The following is an 18837-nucleotide window of genomic DNA, read 5'->3' on the forward strand; positions in this document are numbered from 1 at the left end:
TTTTTTTTTTTATTTTGTTGCAATAACAAGCAACAACAAAAACACCTTTTGTGTTTTATGGTTTTTTGAAAAATGATAATCTCGGGGTGTTTTTTGAAAGCGTGGATCTGACATCAAATCATACATCATATTCAGGACATAGCATACACTGCAAATGTTGTGCATTATTGATTAATTGGGAAAACGCAAAATTGTGCGTAAGGATTATTATAGGTCTGATCTTTAATGAAGTGATCCGTCGTGTGACTCAAAATAGAAAACGGCATGAATTCGATGTGATCCTAGAAGAAGACTTCATTCTATCGAAATCCACTTGCATTTAATTACAAATGCAGCCAGAAATATGTAGGGCTTACTTCACCCAATTCAGATAAAACCCTGTAACTTTTTGTCCACACTTCTGTGTTTCCGTTTCCGGAAAATTTGTAGTACAATATTTTATATCAACCATTTAACTGAGTTAGAAACTATGTGTTCACTATTTTAGGCCACTTTACAAACTGTCAATATGCTTCTGTTGTTCCACACTGCTCCAATTAATTTTTTTCTTTTTTTTTGTCAAATTGTAAGAAATGTTTTCAAGTTTTTTTGTTCTTCAATTTGCTTTGATTTCTTACAAATGCCCCTATACACAAAAACCACTGACCTATACAAATTATACTGAATGTATCCTATTATTATATGTATTAAATTTAAGTTTGTAACTTTTTGTAAATTATAAGTTATTATACTATACTCCAATTATTCTCTGTTGATGCAATCGCAAGAAACAATATTTTTTTTGTCTAATGGTTTTTGTAATCTAATGCTTATCTTATAATGCATTTTGTTTATGTATATGAATGGATGATGAAAGCAATTTAAAGGAACTAAGTACATATATACATGAAAAACAATTGCAACAAATATATTAATTACGCCGGGTAATTCACAAATATATGCGTGCATATACGACATACATATATACATATGTAAAGGTGATGTATACCTTAACCGAAACATACAACAAAAATAAATAAAAATGTGCTTCTTCAATAGACTGTATGCAACACCAAAATCGATTGTGTTTTCTTAAAGTGTAGTTAATTTTAGACGTTTCAAATACAATTATTTGCAAGGAAACTTATACACTGATAATATCGAGGACAATATAAATACCTACTAAGATAAGTAATGGCGACCTGTCCCCCAATTGCAATTTGTCGCTACTGAAAAAACAAATTTTAGTAGTTTACTTGCGCCGACCATGACCTCTCCCAAAATTATATTTATTTGAATATTTTGATTTGATTTTGATTTTCAAGTAATGGTATAAATGTATAAATTAAATGTTTATATCTTATATAATCATCATGTGGGAAGATAATCATTTCTTGATTTTGTTGCAAGGTATGTGGTTTAAGAAAAGCCAAATCTTAGCCTCCACCCAATCTTAGCCTACCTCCAACCAAGGCGCCAAAACCTCCTAATTTAAATATACGTAAATAAAGGTATTTTGATATATCTTAATTTAACTTAAAATAATTATTTAAATACCAGCATCGGCTTAAAAGTTATCAATTCTCTTCGGACCCAAGCTCAGTGCACAATATATGAAAATATAATCTCGGGATAGGTCAGCCGAAAAAAAAGTTTACGTAGATCAAACGTACAAAGCTTTTCGCTTCATGTGCTTCGAAAATTTGGTACCTCTAAAAGAATAATCTAAGTATTTTTATTGTCTTTGGTATTATGCTGTGGATCTAGGAAAATTAAAGTTTTTAAAAAATTAGCAGCTTTTTAACTTACCACTTGTGGAAAGAAATGGCAAATATTCTTAATCATGAATAATTAGGGTTAATTAAGGAATATCTAGAAATACCGCTAGCGTAATTGCAATTAAATTTTAAGTTTTTATAAATCATTTAGTATAAATTTTATTTGACATCAATAATTCAGTTTCAGTTTTATGTATGTATATAAAATATATTATTTGTTTTAAAACTAGTTTTGTTTCCGATTTACTTTACACTCATCTCATGACCATATAGACGACGCAGTACTCAATATATGTTTACTATACTATATAACCCTATCGCGCGTTTTTCAGTTAGGTTCGCGGTTTTAGTATTTGAAACCTCGCCAAACAGCGTCTTAAATGCACGAAGTACATTTAAAAATCAACGTTGCCAGCAATCTACATATAAACAAATGGATGAAAATTATTCAAAACAACGCTTAAAATTTCATCGAACAAAGGCGTTGTACACAGTACCAATATTATGATTTAAAAAAAATATTATAGACCCTAGGTGGAACAATTCAAGGACTTTTGATATTATGTTGATTTATATTTTACGTAACGCTAACTATGAATAACATGTTAGCGTTCATTGGGAAATATTTAGGTTGTGGAATCGTTTAGATTTTATTATTGTGTATACATCAATATATCAAGTTAATATCCTCTAAAAAAATAGTTGTATATTAAAAATATGGGTTATTTGTTTACTCATTTGTTGCTGTTGCTCTTACATTGTTGTCGGTGTAAAAATACTGTATTTACAAATATTACAACTATTTTTACTTATAGCATAACATATAAATAGTCATTTGTATTATATAAATAATTTAGAAAATATGAGAAATATTTTTGTCTTTTTTACTTTTAGGAATATATATTCTTTTCATTTATTTGTATTAGTTTCAGTTGTACGAAATATAGGTCTGTGTTTCTTGTAAATATTTTCTGTATATGTAGACGTAGCATTTTTTTTTTGTACATTTTTGCAATTCTAGTGTTGGCGATATTGACCATTTTATATTAAGTACAGCCATACAGGAAAATTCTCTGTGCTTTCAATTGAAAAGATTAAGATCAATTCAAACGAGCTTTAATCTTGAACTTTTCAATTAAATATATTTGAAATATTTATATAATTTATAGTATTTTTTTTTATTAAATGTAAACATAGCAAAATATGATCAAAAATATTTTGCTATATATTCATTTACAATATTAAGAAATAACAATATTAAGAAGATAGGGTAAAAAAAATAAGTATGGCCAGGACTTAATACAAAATCGAGTGTCAATTGTTTGCAATTTGCATCTGTATTTTGGACCTCATTTGCATGGTATACCGTTAAGTATGCAGTTTAGAATAACATGTAGGTTAACAGTTTTGTATAAGTGTGAATATTTCAATTTGTAAGTTGTTTTTTCGTAGTAAATTACTCTCCGTTTTTAATCCCTAGATTTATTTTCATGTTCAAAGGCACACGCATTCTTTAAAAATCTGATTTGCATTTTTTTTTTAAGTTTTTCTTATTTTCAAAGTGCTTTCTTACATACACACATGCATATAAAAGTAAGATGCAGTGGTATATGTTAAATTTATTACCGTTTTTTGTTTTCTCTCTAAAAGTTTTAAGTTCAGTCTGTTTCAAGGAAATGTTTTGATAAAAAATCTTATGCCCGAATTCTCAATGAGCAGTTGAAACAAATGTTTTTTGTTTTTTTCTGTTTGCTGCAACTGGACATTGATATAACGGCCCTTAAATCATTTTTGAGATTCTTTAAGACGTGCATCCTATGGGAATTAAAAAAAATATATATATTATATAAATTTACTCTTAAGTTTGGTTATTGAATATGTCGACCAAATAATTTAGTTGATTATTTATACTCCTAACTGATTGCATAAATAGTTTTCGAACGGTTTTGAAAACATTCTAAAATTTATTTCGATGAACTCGCAGTTTCCTATTTTTTTGTTGTTGTTGTTGTTTTTTAAATTGTCTCTCGGCCTTAGAATAAACCCTAGCTAACTTAATGCAATACAATTGAGTTACAACTAATAAATATCAGCTAACTTATGAAATAATTTTATGTGTGTAGTGTGGTTTGAATGTCGTCTTAAGCGCTACTAGTGCAATAATGTACTTAACTCGAGGGGTTGCCCACAGACACTGAAGCAGCTGGGATGGAAGGGGCCATGGGGAATGCTGGTGTGGGGGCACGTATGTCTCAGTGTTTTGACAGATTCAGTGGTAAGTCTGAAATAAATTAATATTGATTTGCATATCTTAACTTTGTATATTTCTCAATGGGGCTCACCTGAACTTAGTTCATTCCTTAGACTACTATTTTGAAACATTGCGGATTGTACTGAGTCGGGGCCGCTGCTGACACCGCCACCGTGCGCTGCACCTGCAGACGTTACGGACGCACTAGAGCTGCCCGATGAGCTGGAGACGGTGGTGCGATGACTGGACGCTGCAGACATTTGGTCAGTACAAATATCAGTCAGTTTTGGCATGTGCGTTCTGTGCTCGGCCAAATGTGTAGGCGGCGTATTATGATGTGCTATCGCCGCTGGATGCGTTGGATGTCCTAGATGCGGATTCGATGTTGGCTGCCCAAAAGCAGAGGCTGCTGCAGCCGCTGCGGCGGCCACAGCAGCCGCATTCACATTATTGTAGCCAAAAGGATGATACGGCGATTGTGGCGATAATCGCGCTCCGACCGCGGTACTCGTCTGTGGGTGCGAATGTGGATGTGGTGGCGGTGGTGGCAGCAATGGCGACGCACCCGCCTGATAATGCTGCACCCACAGCGGATTATGACGCAGCGCGGCAAGCGTCGATATGTACGGATGGTAGAGGGAGGGCGAGACTACCGATGGAATGTATGCAGCTGCAGCAGCCGCAGCAGCAGCGGCCACTGCTGCACTGCTTGTTGTAGGTGTTGCATTAGGTGCTATTCCATGCGGACTAGCCGTGCCGCTTCCATTCAGCTGCGTCGGCGGATACATGTAATAGTGCAAGGGCGAACCAGCAGCTGCAGCCGCAGCAGCGCTAGGCGAGCCACGCTGCAGTTGAAGATGCCGCCGTTCCGGCGACGATGTGCTGCGCTCGCCTGGCGAGGGGCAACTATTCGCTGTGCTGCTGCTATTGCTATTGCTGGCCGTTGGTGAGGCGAATTCGCGTCGTATCGATGCAGTCTTCTTGGGCACAGTGCGGTGCGGCGTATTGGCAGTGGCGGAAGGCTCACGTGGCGAAGCGCTCGATGACCGCGGTGGCGATAGCAGATCACGTGTGCCGCCGCCTGCCTGTGGAATGTGCGGCGAAACAGCGGCGCCTACATAAGGCGCATAGAAGGAATGATGCTGTAGATGCTGTGCATGCGCCTGTGCCAACTTATAGCTGTCTGGGGGCGTGCGTCGTCCATAGTCAATTGGCAGCGGCGATCCTGCAGCGGCATAAGGCGGCGAACGTTGCTTCTTGCTGACCGCATGTGACGGTGACTTGCCGCCGTTGCTGCTGCCCATTTCCGGTGACTTGGGCGAGTTAAGCAGCGCGCGTGGATAGCTTGCGGAGCTTGCGTACAATGAATGATGATGCGGATGATGCACATTGCTGATTATTGTGGCCGGCTGATCGTGGCTCTTCTTCGAGGAGGAGCTGCTACCGCTGCCGCCCAGCAGCGAGTGTATGCTATAGGAGCTATTCAGTCGGGTTGGCTGCGTTGGGGCAGCTACTGCTGCTACTGCCGTTGTTGTAGTTGTGGCCGTGGTCAGCGCTTTGGCCTGTGGCGGCGCCAGATTCATGGGCATCGACTTATTGGCTACTGCGCCGGTTGTTGAACTGCCTTTGGCGCGGCTACGCTTACCACCGGCGCCGCCGCTACTGCCTCCAGCTACCCCACTGCCATTATTCACGCAGCCATTGTTATCCTCCAGCGATACCTTCTCGAATTCACGCAATATTCGCTTGCGCGGAGACACATGCTGATGATGATATTCGACTAGACGGCTGGCAGCCGCTGCCGACGATGGCGGCGAGACCTGAAAATCAAAAGATATATTATGCGCCGAGAAAAGCTTAAGAATATTCATCAATTAAAGCAATTTCCAATTCGTATAGAAACAAATGCGAAATGGTCACGTACCTTGTGCGCCAAGGAGTGACTTAGACTACCGATGGCTCCGCCACCGCTGCTGTTGCTGCTGCTGCGCTCTGCTGTTGACGCCATTGCTGATGCTGTTGCCGCCGTCGCTGGTGTCTTTGACAATTGCTCGAGGCGCGCAGGCACGCCATCAATTAGTTTCTGTATGATGCTATTGAGCTTAGCTCTGGGTTTCTGCTTTTTAAGTCTTATTTCTGTCGTCTTCGTCGTTGATGTCGATGCTGCTGATGTCCTTGTGTCAATCTCGCTGCCTGCCTCACACTTGGTGTGGGCCTTGAGATCGCCATTCAGTTCACTCGCATTGCCGTTTACCAAGCTATCGCTCGTTGGGGCTGTCACGTCGTCCACTGTCACCGACATAGCATCCTCATCTTCGCTTGTGTTCATTTTCTCCATGGTTGCCTCCACTTTAACTGCATCATTATTCGAATCATTATTTGCATTGGAACATGCCTTTGATTCCGACTCTGTCTTGACCTCATTCAGCTCCTCTTTGATCGCTACTGCTTTAATCTCATCCGACTGTTTTTCCGCCGCTTTTGCATCAGCTTCTATAGCCTTTAGCGTCTCATCGCCGTTTTCGTGCGTGGAAACACGCTCAAAGATCGAATGATGATCCTCGCTAGCGAGCGTTGGCTCGTACGGACGACGTCGCTTACGCATCGCAGCCTGTCGCGCACTGTGGCTAAGCACATTGTACCTGGGACGCTGGTAGTAGAGCGACAATTCTTTGGAGATTCCACGACGCGGTCGCGTCTGCTTCCAGGGTTGGTCACGCTGCCAAGGCGATGACTGTATGGAGCTATTGTCATCCGAAACTGCAATCATAAAATTTGTTAAGATTGAACTCTTGCATATGTTTATAGCTGTGGTCCACTTACAGCTTAACGATGTGGAATTCTCGTTCTTTGGATACGTTGTTGTTACTGCCGACGTGGGCGTTACCGTAGCCGATGTCGCTGCCGATGGAGTACGAAATGGCTTGCGCGGCACTGATACCCAACCATTCTTATCGCCGTCCTTAGCACGTGCCAATTCCAATATAAATTTACCATCTGCAAAATATAGCAGTTGTAAATATTGTTTGAAATAAATAGAGCATGTACGATAAAAGAACGTCTATATGGAACGGAAGAACTATAATTAATGTATCTATGGATAGAGTATAATGGTTTTGTGCAATGTCGGCCTTGACTTAGAAATATATTGCTAATATTATAAATATATTGCATATTTGCTTAGTTGAGTCGTCTAGAAATATGGCGCCTTCTTTACTGACCTTTAAAAAACTGCAGCCGTCCTCCACAGCCGGACATGCTATTGTTGCTGTGCGTTGATATCGGATGCCTGCCCATATCAAAGCTACTGCTTCCGTTGCCTGCACCGCCAAATTTGCTGCTCTTTGTGGCGGTGGCACTGGGCCCATTCAGTGCGCTATAGTCCAGTACACCGGCCATAACATCGGCGGTTGCCTTTGGAGCTGCAACGCCGGCAGCGGTGGCAAGGAGCGCCGTAGCAGAGGCCGTCGCCATAGTGAGACTTGAGCTGCTACTGTTGCTGCTGCTGTTAGTTTTAATCGATGATAATGTGGGCGTGGTGCCATTGGATGTTGCTGCTGATGGCGACGTAGTTAAAGTTGTTGCTGTTGCTGTCGGTGCTGCTGCTGATGTTGGCTTCAGCTCTGGTGCGGCGGGCAGTTGAAATGTGGCAGCAGCTGCAGCTGCTGTTAGCAGTGTTGCTGCCGCTGCTGCTGCTGCTGCTGTGTTTGTGCCGTTTATACCATTTTTGAGTAAAAACTTTGCAGCCGCCTCTGCAATTAAGAGCTCGTTGTTGTTGTTGCTGCTGCCGCTTGTACTGTTACCGCTACTACTGTTGTTGTTGTGGCTGGTGCTGGCAATGCTCGTCGGACTGCTGTTGCTGCTGTGGATGTTGCTCTTATTGCCGTTACCGTTGCGCTCATCGGTCATTTTTTCAGCCGTACTAGCAGTAGCTGCAGCATTTTTACGCCGTACATTAGTTATGCTGTCTTGTTGCCGCTATACTTTACATCAATCTTTATATATTCATATATATTTGGCTGTTTCTGTTTCTTCTCGGTTTGATTTTTTCCCAATTTGTGTTGTTTTTCTTTCAGCATACATGCACACGCACACACACACAGCGTCACACATTTGTCGTCACTGTTGATGCACACAACAGTTATATTCACTGCTGTTGAGAAACACTAAAATACAAACAATTAAAAATGTTTTTGAGTATTATATTGTAACGTTTATTCTTGTTTTTACACGCTCGCATTTTGTTTTTATATATCTTGTGCTCCATCTTCTTACTCCACACTTTGTTACACACACATTCATACACACACACACACATGTTTTTACACAGACAAACACTTTCCACGTTAACTCAAGACACGAGCAACACTCGCTACTTCACTCGTTCGCCTCTCTCTCTCTCTCTCTCTCTCTCTCTGAGCGAGTGTCCGGCGCTCACACCCAAGAACGTTGCTGCGTGCTCCACCAACTGCCATTTTGTTTAATTTTTAATTTAAGCGTACGTTTGAATTTACATGCATGGTTGCTTTATGTGCAACAACAACAGGCGCACTATGGAATGTGTCCTAGGTTATGAACAATTGAAAACTTTTAATTACATTCAACAGATACCGTTGCAATAACAATTACAGTAACATGAAGCAGGCAGCCGGCATATAGTTATAGCACGATTATTAGTAAAAAAAAAAATAAAATCTACGCATAATCACAAATATGGTTATCAACACGTCCCATTGGACTTCGGACGTATACATACGTACACATATGTACTGCCATATGTTTAAAGATGCTGTGTAACTCACAACGAAATTTGTTGCCTACTCAACGAGCTCGCTTCATATCAGTACAACTTGTAAAGCTATAGTTGCACATTTCATTATTGTTCTCTAAGCGCGCACAAAACATTGTTTTTGTTGTTGTAAATTCCTTGCACAGAGCGAGTAGTTCGCGGCCGTTGATTATCCCACAAATTGACGGCGTCGCTTACCAAAATATGCCAGCTCGGCACCGTATTGGGGGAGCGTCTGCTATCATTTTCATGTTGTTGGAAACTCAACAATTAGTTTTTGGTAGAGACACATTTGCATTTTGGGTTTTAGTTTTATTTGCAGTGCGCACCTTTTTTGTTATTTATTTTCACACACACTAACAATTAGCACGCATTTGGTTGGAGGGAGCAGGAGCACAAAGAGAGTAGCACCACACAAAACGAAGCGGAAGAGGAGGAGATAAAATAATAGAAAAAACGTTCTCCAATTACCAATACCTTTGGCAATGTTTTTCACATTTTCACACAAAGCGCGCACACGAAAGTACATAAAATATAAAGCAAAACGTTGTGGTATCTTTGTTAAGCACTTTGCAACTATTTTAAACGAATAAATTACTAAATAAATACGTTAAAACTTAATTTTAAAAAATTATCAACGAAAAACGCAGTGCTCAAGCACAGACGGTAGGGAAGTTGATATCGATTGCATATATCGATAATTAAATGTGCATACGATATTTCTGAGCTCACAAATGCTATAAATATCGATGTTTTTATTAATATCAACAATGCAGATGATGGCGTTGCCAACTAAGCTATGCAAGATTGTGCGCAAAATTTAAAACATCCTGATATACATATTTAGATTAGAATAAAATATTTATCTTTATTTGATTGGACAGGTAGACATTAAGCGATATTATGCAATAATATATATATACCTTTTTTTTAATTGTTTTATTTTAGCTAGGTAAATATTAAGGGCTTGCATATGTCTTTATATCTGGTTAATACTGCTTGATACGAATTCGTTATTTCAATGTGCGGACATGGAATAAAATATAATATAAGCTTATGCGTACGAATGTATGTAGTCGAATTACAACCCATCTGCTGCTTAAAAATTAATACAACTCCACGTTTGTTTCTTTAAACGCCCTCCGACGTTGCGTGACAACCCACGACATAATCTAGCAAAATATCTTATTTAATTGTATGTGTATATGAGTATGTGTACGCGTATATGCCTAATATGTAATATCCTTTATTATGTAGTATAGGCAGGAGGCCTTTATATTATTGAGTTGATTTAATGTTGATATGAGTGAAAAGTTTTCAATTGCACAAAAGTGATTAAGAATAAATAGGTAAATAGTGAGACACTTTGTAATATTGCACAAAGTAAATTGTAGTTTACACAACAAAGGGCACACAATTATAAATTAATTTAATTTAGGTATGTTTTTGTTTAGTTAATGTGCTGCTTTAAACATAATTTAAATATCACAGACTTTTTGCCAATTGAATTAATATGCTTTGTCAATTTTGTTTATGCCGAATAACAAATGAAAACAAGTAAATAAATGAAGAAATTAAACAATTCTTATAGGTATGGATTGGACATTGGACTGCTGCTCAATCTTAGACCCTAGCCGAGCTTAAGCGCATAAATCTTGTGACACAATCTAAAAGGGATACACCACTTTTAGCTAGTGACATTGTATTATGAAAATCAGTCAAATATTAAAATGAAATCAAGTCTTGTGTTAAACATGGCACATAATAGGTAATTGGAAAACCATGAGCCAAGGCTATGAAGATGATAATCTAGTCTATATAAATACTGTATTGATGCTCGGAATCGCGGGAATATTAAAATATTACCTAATGTAATTTGCTGCGATTCAACTACGTTTTTCGTCTCGGATCCACTTAGAGCAAGTTGTCCACTCTGCCGGATTGCAAGCCAAGCGCATTCATGCTCAAGCCGGGAGGCACACCTACACCTACGCCCGCGCCCACATTAACGCTACCCTCGCTCTCGCTCTTCCAGGATGAAACTGGAATGTGGGGTGCCGGCAAGCAATTACGCAAAGTCTGCACAATTTGAATAGTATCCATGAGAGCTGTGGGGGACGAGAAAGTTGTTTTAGTTGAACAGCTCCTTGAGCGGATTAACTTACTCTTCTGTAGACTCTCGCTCTGTTTGCCATAGGGCTTGCACATTGAGGGGCGTATGTATGTCTTCATGCGCGACATGTTACGCATTAGCTCCGAGAAAATGCGCACAATCTTGTCCTGGCCAACAGTCATGTGATCTATGCGATTGGCATCGTGGCTGGCCCAAGCGCCATTGTGCAGTGCCAACAGATCCTTGTTCGATTCAATCGAGTCCAGATTTGATCTAGTAAGAAAGAAAGAACTAGATTTAAGTGAGCGGATAATATAACAATAAAAAACTTACCTCAATGACTCCGAAATATTCTTATGCGGTAGCGGATCCATCGAAGAGTGCGAGGAAGACGATGACGACGAGTGCGGCGACTGCGAAGGCGGCGGTAACGAATGGTGTGTATTGTGCACCTGCGCGCTAACGCTGGAGCTGACCGTTGCCGAAGAGTTGCTCGTAGCTAGCGGTATTGGCTGCTGTTGATTGGAGGCCACAGCCGCGGCCACAGCTTGCGACTGCATCATGCCTTGAATTTGCAAATTGGCTGCCGCTGCGGCAACTGCCATTGGATCAAAGTGTTTGGGATCCAACTGTGCAAATACACGTTGCTTCTCCAAAGCGCTCAAATTGCTAAGCTTCTCCAGGCTCTGTTGGGCGAGCACACGATTCTGCTGTTGAATCAATGCAGCTGTCAGCTGTTGCTGGTGTTTTGCCTGGGCTTGAGCCTGCGCTTGTTGTTGCTGCTGTTGTTGTTGTTGTTGCTGCTGCTGTTGTTGTTGTTGTTGTTGCTGCTGTTGTTGTTGCTGTTGTTGCTGATGATGTGCTGCAGCAGCGGCGGCACTTATTTGTGACAGCTGCGACTGTATGCTACTCTGCTGCTGCTTTGTTAAGTGCTGCAACTGTGTCGGCACCTTGGAGCCGCTTGATTTTGACAAATCAATCTCAACAGGAATAGCATTGTTGCTGCCACTGGAGACGCCAGTAGCAGCGCTGGAAGCTGCTGAGCTCACCGCAGCACTGCCTGCTGCTGCGCTTGGTGGTAGATGCGAGAGACGCTGCAAGAAATCAGGAGTATTAACGCCCGGATATTGTTGCTCCATAAACGGCATCGGTGATATGCCCATGTGATTCTTGTAGTAACGACAAGCAGGACTGGGGCATGACTGCACGACCTCGATGATGAATTCCTTCTCCATGCCGAACTGATCACGTCCAATAGTGTAGGACTCAATGACAGCACGCACCGTGGCATCCACACTAAGATGCAGACCATGTGGCCCCGACATGTGCTTCAGCATGACCGCGTTAGCAAAGTGCTCAAAGGGCAGCACAATTTTGCCATTGTCGCGCAGTATAAGCCTGCCCTGTGAGTCCAACGTCAGTCGATTGGCCAGTACTCTGCAGGGAGGATGGCGTAATTTAAATTGGCATAAAAATAGGTTATTGACTCTTTTACTTACTGCAAGTAGGCGGCGCTGGGCAGCATCGCATTATCCTTAAGATCGCTGAAGCACTGCAGCAGCTCTGCGCTTGGGTTCCACCCTTTATTCTGCAGATAGAGCTGCAGCAGCATGTAGAGCTTCTCGGTCACATAGCCAACGCCGGCGTTCGGCTGTTGTTGCAACATATCGCTGTGTGTTGGTGCGCCCATCGAGCTGGTGAGGTTGCTGCTGCTGCTGCCATTGTTGCTGCTGACTGCATTGACCGCGCCCCCGCCCACAGGGCCCTTGGATAGTGCCGCCTTCATTGTCTCCGAGAGATCCAATTTGTAGTTTTCTGGATAATAGTGCTTGACGTGTTCCTGCAATCAGGTTTCAGCACCCGCACAAACACAAACACATTAAGTCTCAATACACAGCTCACACCGACGTATACATGCACGCCAACACCTATACACCTATACACTCCCACCTCACCCACCCAATGCACACATACACACACCACACTCACCAAATTGTTCATTTTTCGGCTATGTACTGTTGCAAGTGCAGTGGCATCTGCATCTATTTGGACTGGCGCCACCAGAGCATCTTTGAAACACTAACGGTTCTGGCTAGTTGTCCAATTGGATTGAAAATGTGTCTAGATCTTAACAGCAACACCAAAATGAAAATTGTATGTGTCTGCCGTCTATTTCTGTTGTCCTTCGGCAAGGAAGTGGGGATTGTTGATACTCATTATATCGATTAATCGAAACTTTGCGATGATTTAATCAAGTGAACATATCGATATAATGAATAATAAGTTGCGATTTATGGGATCCGCCGATATGTTTATGGTTGTATCATTATATTACATATTAAAGTCAGAACTGTTATACGAAAAACATGTATCGATAACATATAAAAACGTTAATTTTTAAATGTAATTCTTAGAATAGTTTATAAAAAACAGTCAGTAGACTGTGCCACATTCTTATATGTACATGACATTTATTGTAAGCGCATTTAACTAAATATTAAAAAATAATTATTTTCCTCAAAAGCGGTAGTATTATTTTGAGCCCCATAAATTCCATTTGCATTGCGACATTCCTTAATGTAGGTCTATAAGAGCTTAATTATATTTCTTATTGTTGGCAAAATGACTTATGTCGGCAAAATGTAACCAAAATAAATGAGCTAATCATAATTTACAGCACGCAAAAAGAAAGCTCGTCTGGCACGCGATAACCAAAGCGAGAGGCGTAACAAGAGACGCCCTCAATAACCCATTGCTGTGGTGGTCAGCCACTCACCTGTTTTAAAACAAAACCACATTCGACCCGCCACCACCACCAGGTGTAATAGGCATTTTGCATGGTTAAGTCGTTATCGCCGCGGCGAGGGTTGGGTAGCTATAGCAACATTTGGAAAACAATAAGGAATATGCGCACACATCGAATAAGCCAGGACTTTGTTTACCTGCCCACGTGCACCTGCAATTGCAGCTAGCACTCAGTTCCCATTTGGTATTCGAACCCGAAAGAACTACCATATAGCTAACATAGTTTTTAATATTATGTGCTTCCTACTGGTAAATTGGTTCTTCCCATTGTTGTGGACAACGGTTTTCATCAAATTCGGAAACTGTACTCTTCTGGACACAAAACAGTCGCCCACGCCAAATACATTTCGCTTTCAACATATCCAAGAGTGCCTTAGGAACGAGTTCTATAACTTGAACTATTTCGAATGTTCACCCTGCAATGAGGCTGGAAATGGAGACACGAACGAGCTGCAGCCCGCTGCGGATAGTAAGTGTATTGATTAAACAAATAACCATGGAGCCCAGGGGGCCGTCCGATGCAATTAGAGAGTCTACCTTAAAGTAGAAAGATGCAGGTGGGGTATTTTATTGAGGTTAAATATTGAACAGATTATGCGACATGTACAACTCAAATGAAAGGTCCTTAAAAATCATCTAAATACTCTCCCACGGCCCCTTATTTTTTAGAGCGTGCAAATAAACTTAAATTTGTATAATGATCACATTGCATGCCCATAAATTGTCTCAAATTTCGAGTCCAAGTGCCCAACTTGAATTTTCCCTGTATTTTTGTGGCACACATTTCCCTTTGTTTAGCAGTCTGCGCACATAATATCCTTTTTATTTTCTGAGCCCCATTCCATGGACTGTATATTCGCAAATAACTTCTGGCTCAAAGATCTTATTCAATGTGCGAGTTTTTATACGATAAAGAAGTCAAAAGTGTTGTGTCCCTTCCTCTTATAATGATATATAATAAAAAATAAGAGAAAATGGGTTACCATGGGAGGAGATGCTTTCGTCGTCCTGGATTTTGCGGAATGATCCCATTTCTCCGAACTTTATTATGATATCGATTTTATAATAATTTTCTACCCATTTAGAGTTCGCCTGTGAGTGTCCAGTTGGTCACATATCGTTATTCGAGAAATCCAAACGTTGGCCAACCTGTGATGAGATCTGCAGCAATTCCACAAAGACATCTGAGAGCTGTACTCCAGCTTGGTCCACCCAGTTGCTGCCCCTGCAATGCAGCTTCCAATATCTCAATAGCACGGCAGCCTATCCAGCAAGCGGTTCCATAGTGTTAACCAGAACGAATCCTGCGAGCAACAGCAGCGACTGTCATAGCTGCAATGCAGCGTACAATTATCGCTACCAGGACTATTGCATAGCCAATGCGCTGTTGCATCCTTATCTGCACTATAATGCCTTCTGGCAGGCGACCATCAAATTTAAGCCCAGCTCTAGCAGGCTGCACTTTGGGGATCTCAAGTTTGTGGCATTCTTTTGCTTGGCTCTAAAGAACGACAGTGCCTGCCAGCAGTTGGCTAATCTCTGTGTGCTCTCGCACTACTCCATGGACAAACACTCGCCGTGCAGCCCGTTTTTGCTCACCCAGATGTCGGATGTGGTCATGAAATATGCACACGCCGGCGAGCAGCTGCGCGCCCTGGAGCCCTTCCTGTTTTATAAGAAGGGCAGGACAACGCGAGAGTTTCTCACAACTACACTCCAGCTGGCGAGTCCGATGGAATTGCAGATCCTTAGCACTACCTACGATCTGGCGGGACGTCTAAAGCGCTGGGGTGGCTTTAAGCTGGAGCAATTGAATCTCTGCCAAGGCCAAAGGGCGCCAACATTGCAGTTTGCTCAGCATCAGCCAGAGATTAGTTGTCAGCTAAGCCTGGAGCAGCTCATAGATGTGGCCAGCCGGGAGGGCAATGACAACTATCACAATCTTTATCTCAACTTTAGCAGCAACTGGGTACACTTGCTGCACCAGCTGCCTGTGCTTATCGAAACGTTAACACCGGAGAACCAGGTATACCCCATCCCATTCTTTGCTATAATCCTCCTCTCACATTCTGCTCCTCAACTTTTCAGCGTCCGCAAGAGGAGGAATGGCAGCTAGTCAAGCGCTTTCAGCTGATCTCGGGACAGCCCCGTGACAATCGGCTGCATCCGACCCTGCCGCGCTACGAGGACGCCCACAAGCTGCAGCTGTACCGATCTCTGCGCTATGTGGACCAAGTGGAACTGCAGTACAGCATTCAGGACGGGCATCGCATTGGTCTGCCACTGCTGCGGCTACGCTATCGTCACTTTGAGCTTGCGGCGAATGCGTCCCTGACTCAACTCTACCCTTTCTGGCTGCGCGTGCATTTTGAGCATGTGCGTCAGGGCGTGGCAGCTAAGCTGCTGATGGAATTGGCTTTGCCGCTGTTACTGCTGTTCGCCTTGGTGGCGGCACTGCTGCGTCTGCAGAATCTGCGTAGACGACGGCGGACGGAGCTGTGCCAGACCATAAATCTGCTCGAGCTGATGCTACAGTTGGCCGCCAATGTGGCACTGGCGCTGCTGGCCACAGCGCTGCTCCTATTGACGCTACAGGCTAGCGTTCCTGACCAGCTGGCGCTGCTCATCTATCCCGCCTGCGTGCTGCAGCTAATCTTCCTGGCAGTGCATCTGCGACGCGCCAGTCAGCTGGAGCTATTTCTCATCGATTGGGAGCGACCACGCAGCAGCTGTGAGGGCCAGCGTCTGAATCTGGATAGCACTTCGCTCTGCTCCAGCGTGCGCACCTACGTCGCCGAGAGCAGCGTCTCCGCCTGGCGCGTGCTCTTCACGGCCAACGCCTGGATACGACTCAGCGCCACCCAGAGATATTCCAGCCTGGTCCAGGCTTTCGTTGTCATCGTTGCTCATCAGTTGCTGCAGCGTTTTACCCAGACCCAGAGCGACTTCGGACTCAGCTGCTGCCTGATCGCTGCAGTTTATTTGTCCACTTATCTGCTGCAGCTGGTCTTGCGTAGATTGCTCTACTCCAATCCTCTGCAGAAATTCGTTGATCTGTGCAGTCTGGCCAATATCTCGCTATTTTCGCTGCTGGAGCCAGGCTATGGATACTATATACATGGACGTTCCCCACATGGCTTTGCCGATACGGACATGTCTTCCATGATCCTGCAGCTGCAGCGTGAGACACAGAACATGTGCGGACGTCGTGGACTACTGATTGATTCCGACAAACAGGCTTACATTATATTACCACCGCGTAATCTACGGTAGGCAGATCTTGGGTCTATATCTTAACAGGATCTCTAGTTGATTTATATGCTTGCCCCACAGCACCTATTTGGATCGCCTGCTGCTGCCCTTTCAGCGCAGTCGAAACGGCAGCATGTCGCAGACGCTGCTCTATCAGAAGGATCTGCAAATCTCCAGCATCGATGGCCAGGTAGAGCGCACCTCTATTGCTTACGCCAGCATTAATCGATTTTTCTGCGCTTTCATAGATCATGTGAGTTGGAAAACATTAATCGTTATAGTCTTTAGTTGGGCACGTTTCCCATCATAAGTATATTCCAAAGGCTTAAAACATGATTTTAATGCAGGCCATCAAGGACATGGATTATATTATTAAGGAGAGAACTTTGGTGGAAAAGCTATTTAACTGTGAAATCGAGAATTATCTCACGGAAAGTGGGTCATCCATTAGTGTATATGACAGCAGATTATATCTCTTATATCTTATAGATAAAGGTACCTTCTATATAGATGATAGCCTAAGCTTTAGCCGCGTGCTGCTGTTGGGTAATCATGTGCACATCTTTGTCCTGGAGCTGCTTGTCTTGCTCTCGATCTATTTGCTGACTTCCAGTCTGCTGTTTGCAGCTGCCATCGCGTGCGCCTTGAATATGGTAAGCGAATTAGCTCTCTTAAGTACTAAGTATTTCCGACAGCTCTCCATTATTCTTTGTAGCTTGTGCGCCACACCTTTAAGCACTGGGTGCGTCGCAATGTCTCCCGAAAGACGCTGATTGATGAGCGATTTCTGCTGTAGCCAAGCTCGCATCTCGACGAGCAATATATGCGTGACGATGGCTTCTTTGGAATATGATTGATTAAAAGCGTGCATCAATGAAATGTTGCCATTTTTTTATTATTTAAAAATCCACTTGATAGTAAGTAGTACATTCATAAGGTATTGGTTTTTTGTTTTTATAGATATTTACCATAAAACTTACTACTAAAACAGATACATATATAATAATTTCTATTGTTTTCACATTCAACATATAAACATAGTTGGGCATATGCCTGGTTGACCATTTCACTTTCAATTGCTTGCTTCAACTTCGATAGGATAGCACACACATATGTTCCTCTATTAATTCATATATATATATATATGTATATATATATATATATATATATATAGTAGATAATACATCTATATAATTTCAATTTCATTTTCGTTTTTATTGTTTTCATGGTGTGTGACATTAATAGGAGAGTTTGCTTTATTCTTGCAGTTTGAGTAGATTTGTTAGGAGATATTTTCTTTATTTCTTTAGTTAAAATATTTATAAAAATATTCACACTATTGCGAAATGAGTTTCATTACAGTTTTAATTTCATATCGTACAGTTATACATTTGTATGTAAAATAAAAACAAGGTGTTGGCCACAGCATTTGACTGTTTAGGTTAATGGGAAATAATTATGAATACTTTTTCATATATATGTATATGTATGTACACACCAATACCAATGCATATCTGTTGTGAATGAATATATTTTATCATGGAGTAGTGTACGGTTATGGCTATAATGGATATTACTAGTAGACTGATTGGCTGTATGCCTGATCGGCTCTATATGGTAGACTAAAACTAAAACGTCAAACGTACAACATTAAAAGTTCTATGCTAATATAATTATTATTTATATGTTTATATGCCTGTATTTCTATTGTGGGTTTGATTTATTCGAACTTATTACTCTAATTGTAACTTATTACAAGTGTCTTCCTAAATGGTATACGAATGTTTGCTGTTTTATAAATGAGCGTATGCGAAATATAAAAAAATGTTCTGAGAAATGCCTAGGTATACATATCTATAGATAGATACAT

General features: G+C 41.6%; 3 protein-coding genes and 1 long non-coding RNA gene across 7 annotated transcripts; 2 read left to right on the forward strand and 2 right to left on the reverse strand.

The window, feature by feature from the left end:
• Positions 1–3741: 3741 nt before the first annotated feature.
• On the reverse strand, positions 3742–9435 carry H (Hairless). Of its 3 annotated transcripts, none has more exons than XM_064693577.1 (6): positions 9275–9435; positions 7230–8174; positions 6832–7005; positions 5933–6768; positions 4100–5828; positions 3742–4038 (listed from the first exon to the last, which is right to left on the reverse strand). In XM_064693577.1, exons 2-6 carry the CDS (start codon positions 7915–7917, stop codon positions 4010–4012), a joined length of 3456 nt encoding a protein of 1151 aa, XP_064549647.1. In that variant the 5' UTR covers positions 7918–8174; positions 9275–9435; the 3' UTR covers positions 3742–4009. The 3 variants fall into 3 exon arrangements, with proteins under 3 accessions (XP_064549647.1, XP_064549649.1, XP_064549648.1); XM_064693579.1 differs by lacking the exon at positions 9275–9435 and adding an exon at positions 8811–8832; XM_064693578.1 differs by lacking the exon at positions 9275–9435 and adding an exon at positions 8769–8791.
• On the forward strand, positions 8872–9403 carry LOC135436112 (uncharacterized). The gene is made up of 2 exons (XR_010437481.1): positions 8872–9077; positions 9165–9403. It is a non-coding gene; the product is annotated as an uncharacterized LOC135436112 (long non-coding RNA).
• Positions 9436–10309: 874 nt separating the features above from the next.
• On the reverse strand, positions 10310–13126 carry LOC135436111 (double-stranded RNA-binding protein Staufen homolog). 2 transcript variants are annotated; one of them, XM_064693581.1, is made up of 6 exons: positions 12900–13126; positions 12410–12750; positions 11244–12347; positions 10963–11183; positions 10664–10905; positions 10310–10611 (listed from the first exon to the last, which is right to left on the reverse strand). In XM_064693581.1, exons 1-5 carry the CDS (start codon positions 12909–12911, stop codon positions 10712–10714), a joined length of 1872 nt encoding a protein of 623 aa, XP_064549651.1. In that variant the 5' UTR covers positions 12912–13126; the 3' UTR covers positions 10310–10611; positions 10664–10711. The 2 variants fall into 2 exon arrangements, with proteins under 2 accessions (XP_064549651.1, XP_064549650.1); XM_064693580.1 differs by having other exon boundaries at positions 10310–10905.
• Positions 13127–13949: 823 nt separating this feature from the next.
• Positions 13950–17820, forward strand: LOC135437168 (meckelin). Its single transcript, XM_064695032.1, is given in 7 exon segments — positions 13950–14184; positions 14801–15741; positions 15804–16984; positions 17049–17220; positions 17315–17402; positions 17457–17620; positions 17683–17820. Coding segments are annotated over 7 exon segments (2919 nt in total).
• The last annotated feature ends 1017 nt before the right edge of the window (positions 17821–18837 follow it).

The sequence above is a fragment of the Drosophila montana genome, unplaced genomic scaffold (genome assembly GCF_035044405.1).
Source record: "Drosophila montana isolate Dmon_TW-CO22-7 unplaced genomic scaffold, ASM3504440v1 contig_3733_1, whole genome shotgun sequence".
NCBI lineage: Eukaryota > Metazoa > Arthropoda > Insecta > Diptera > Drosophilidae > Drosophila > Drosophila montana.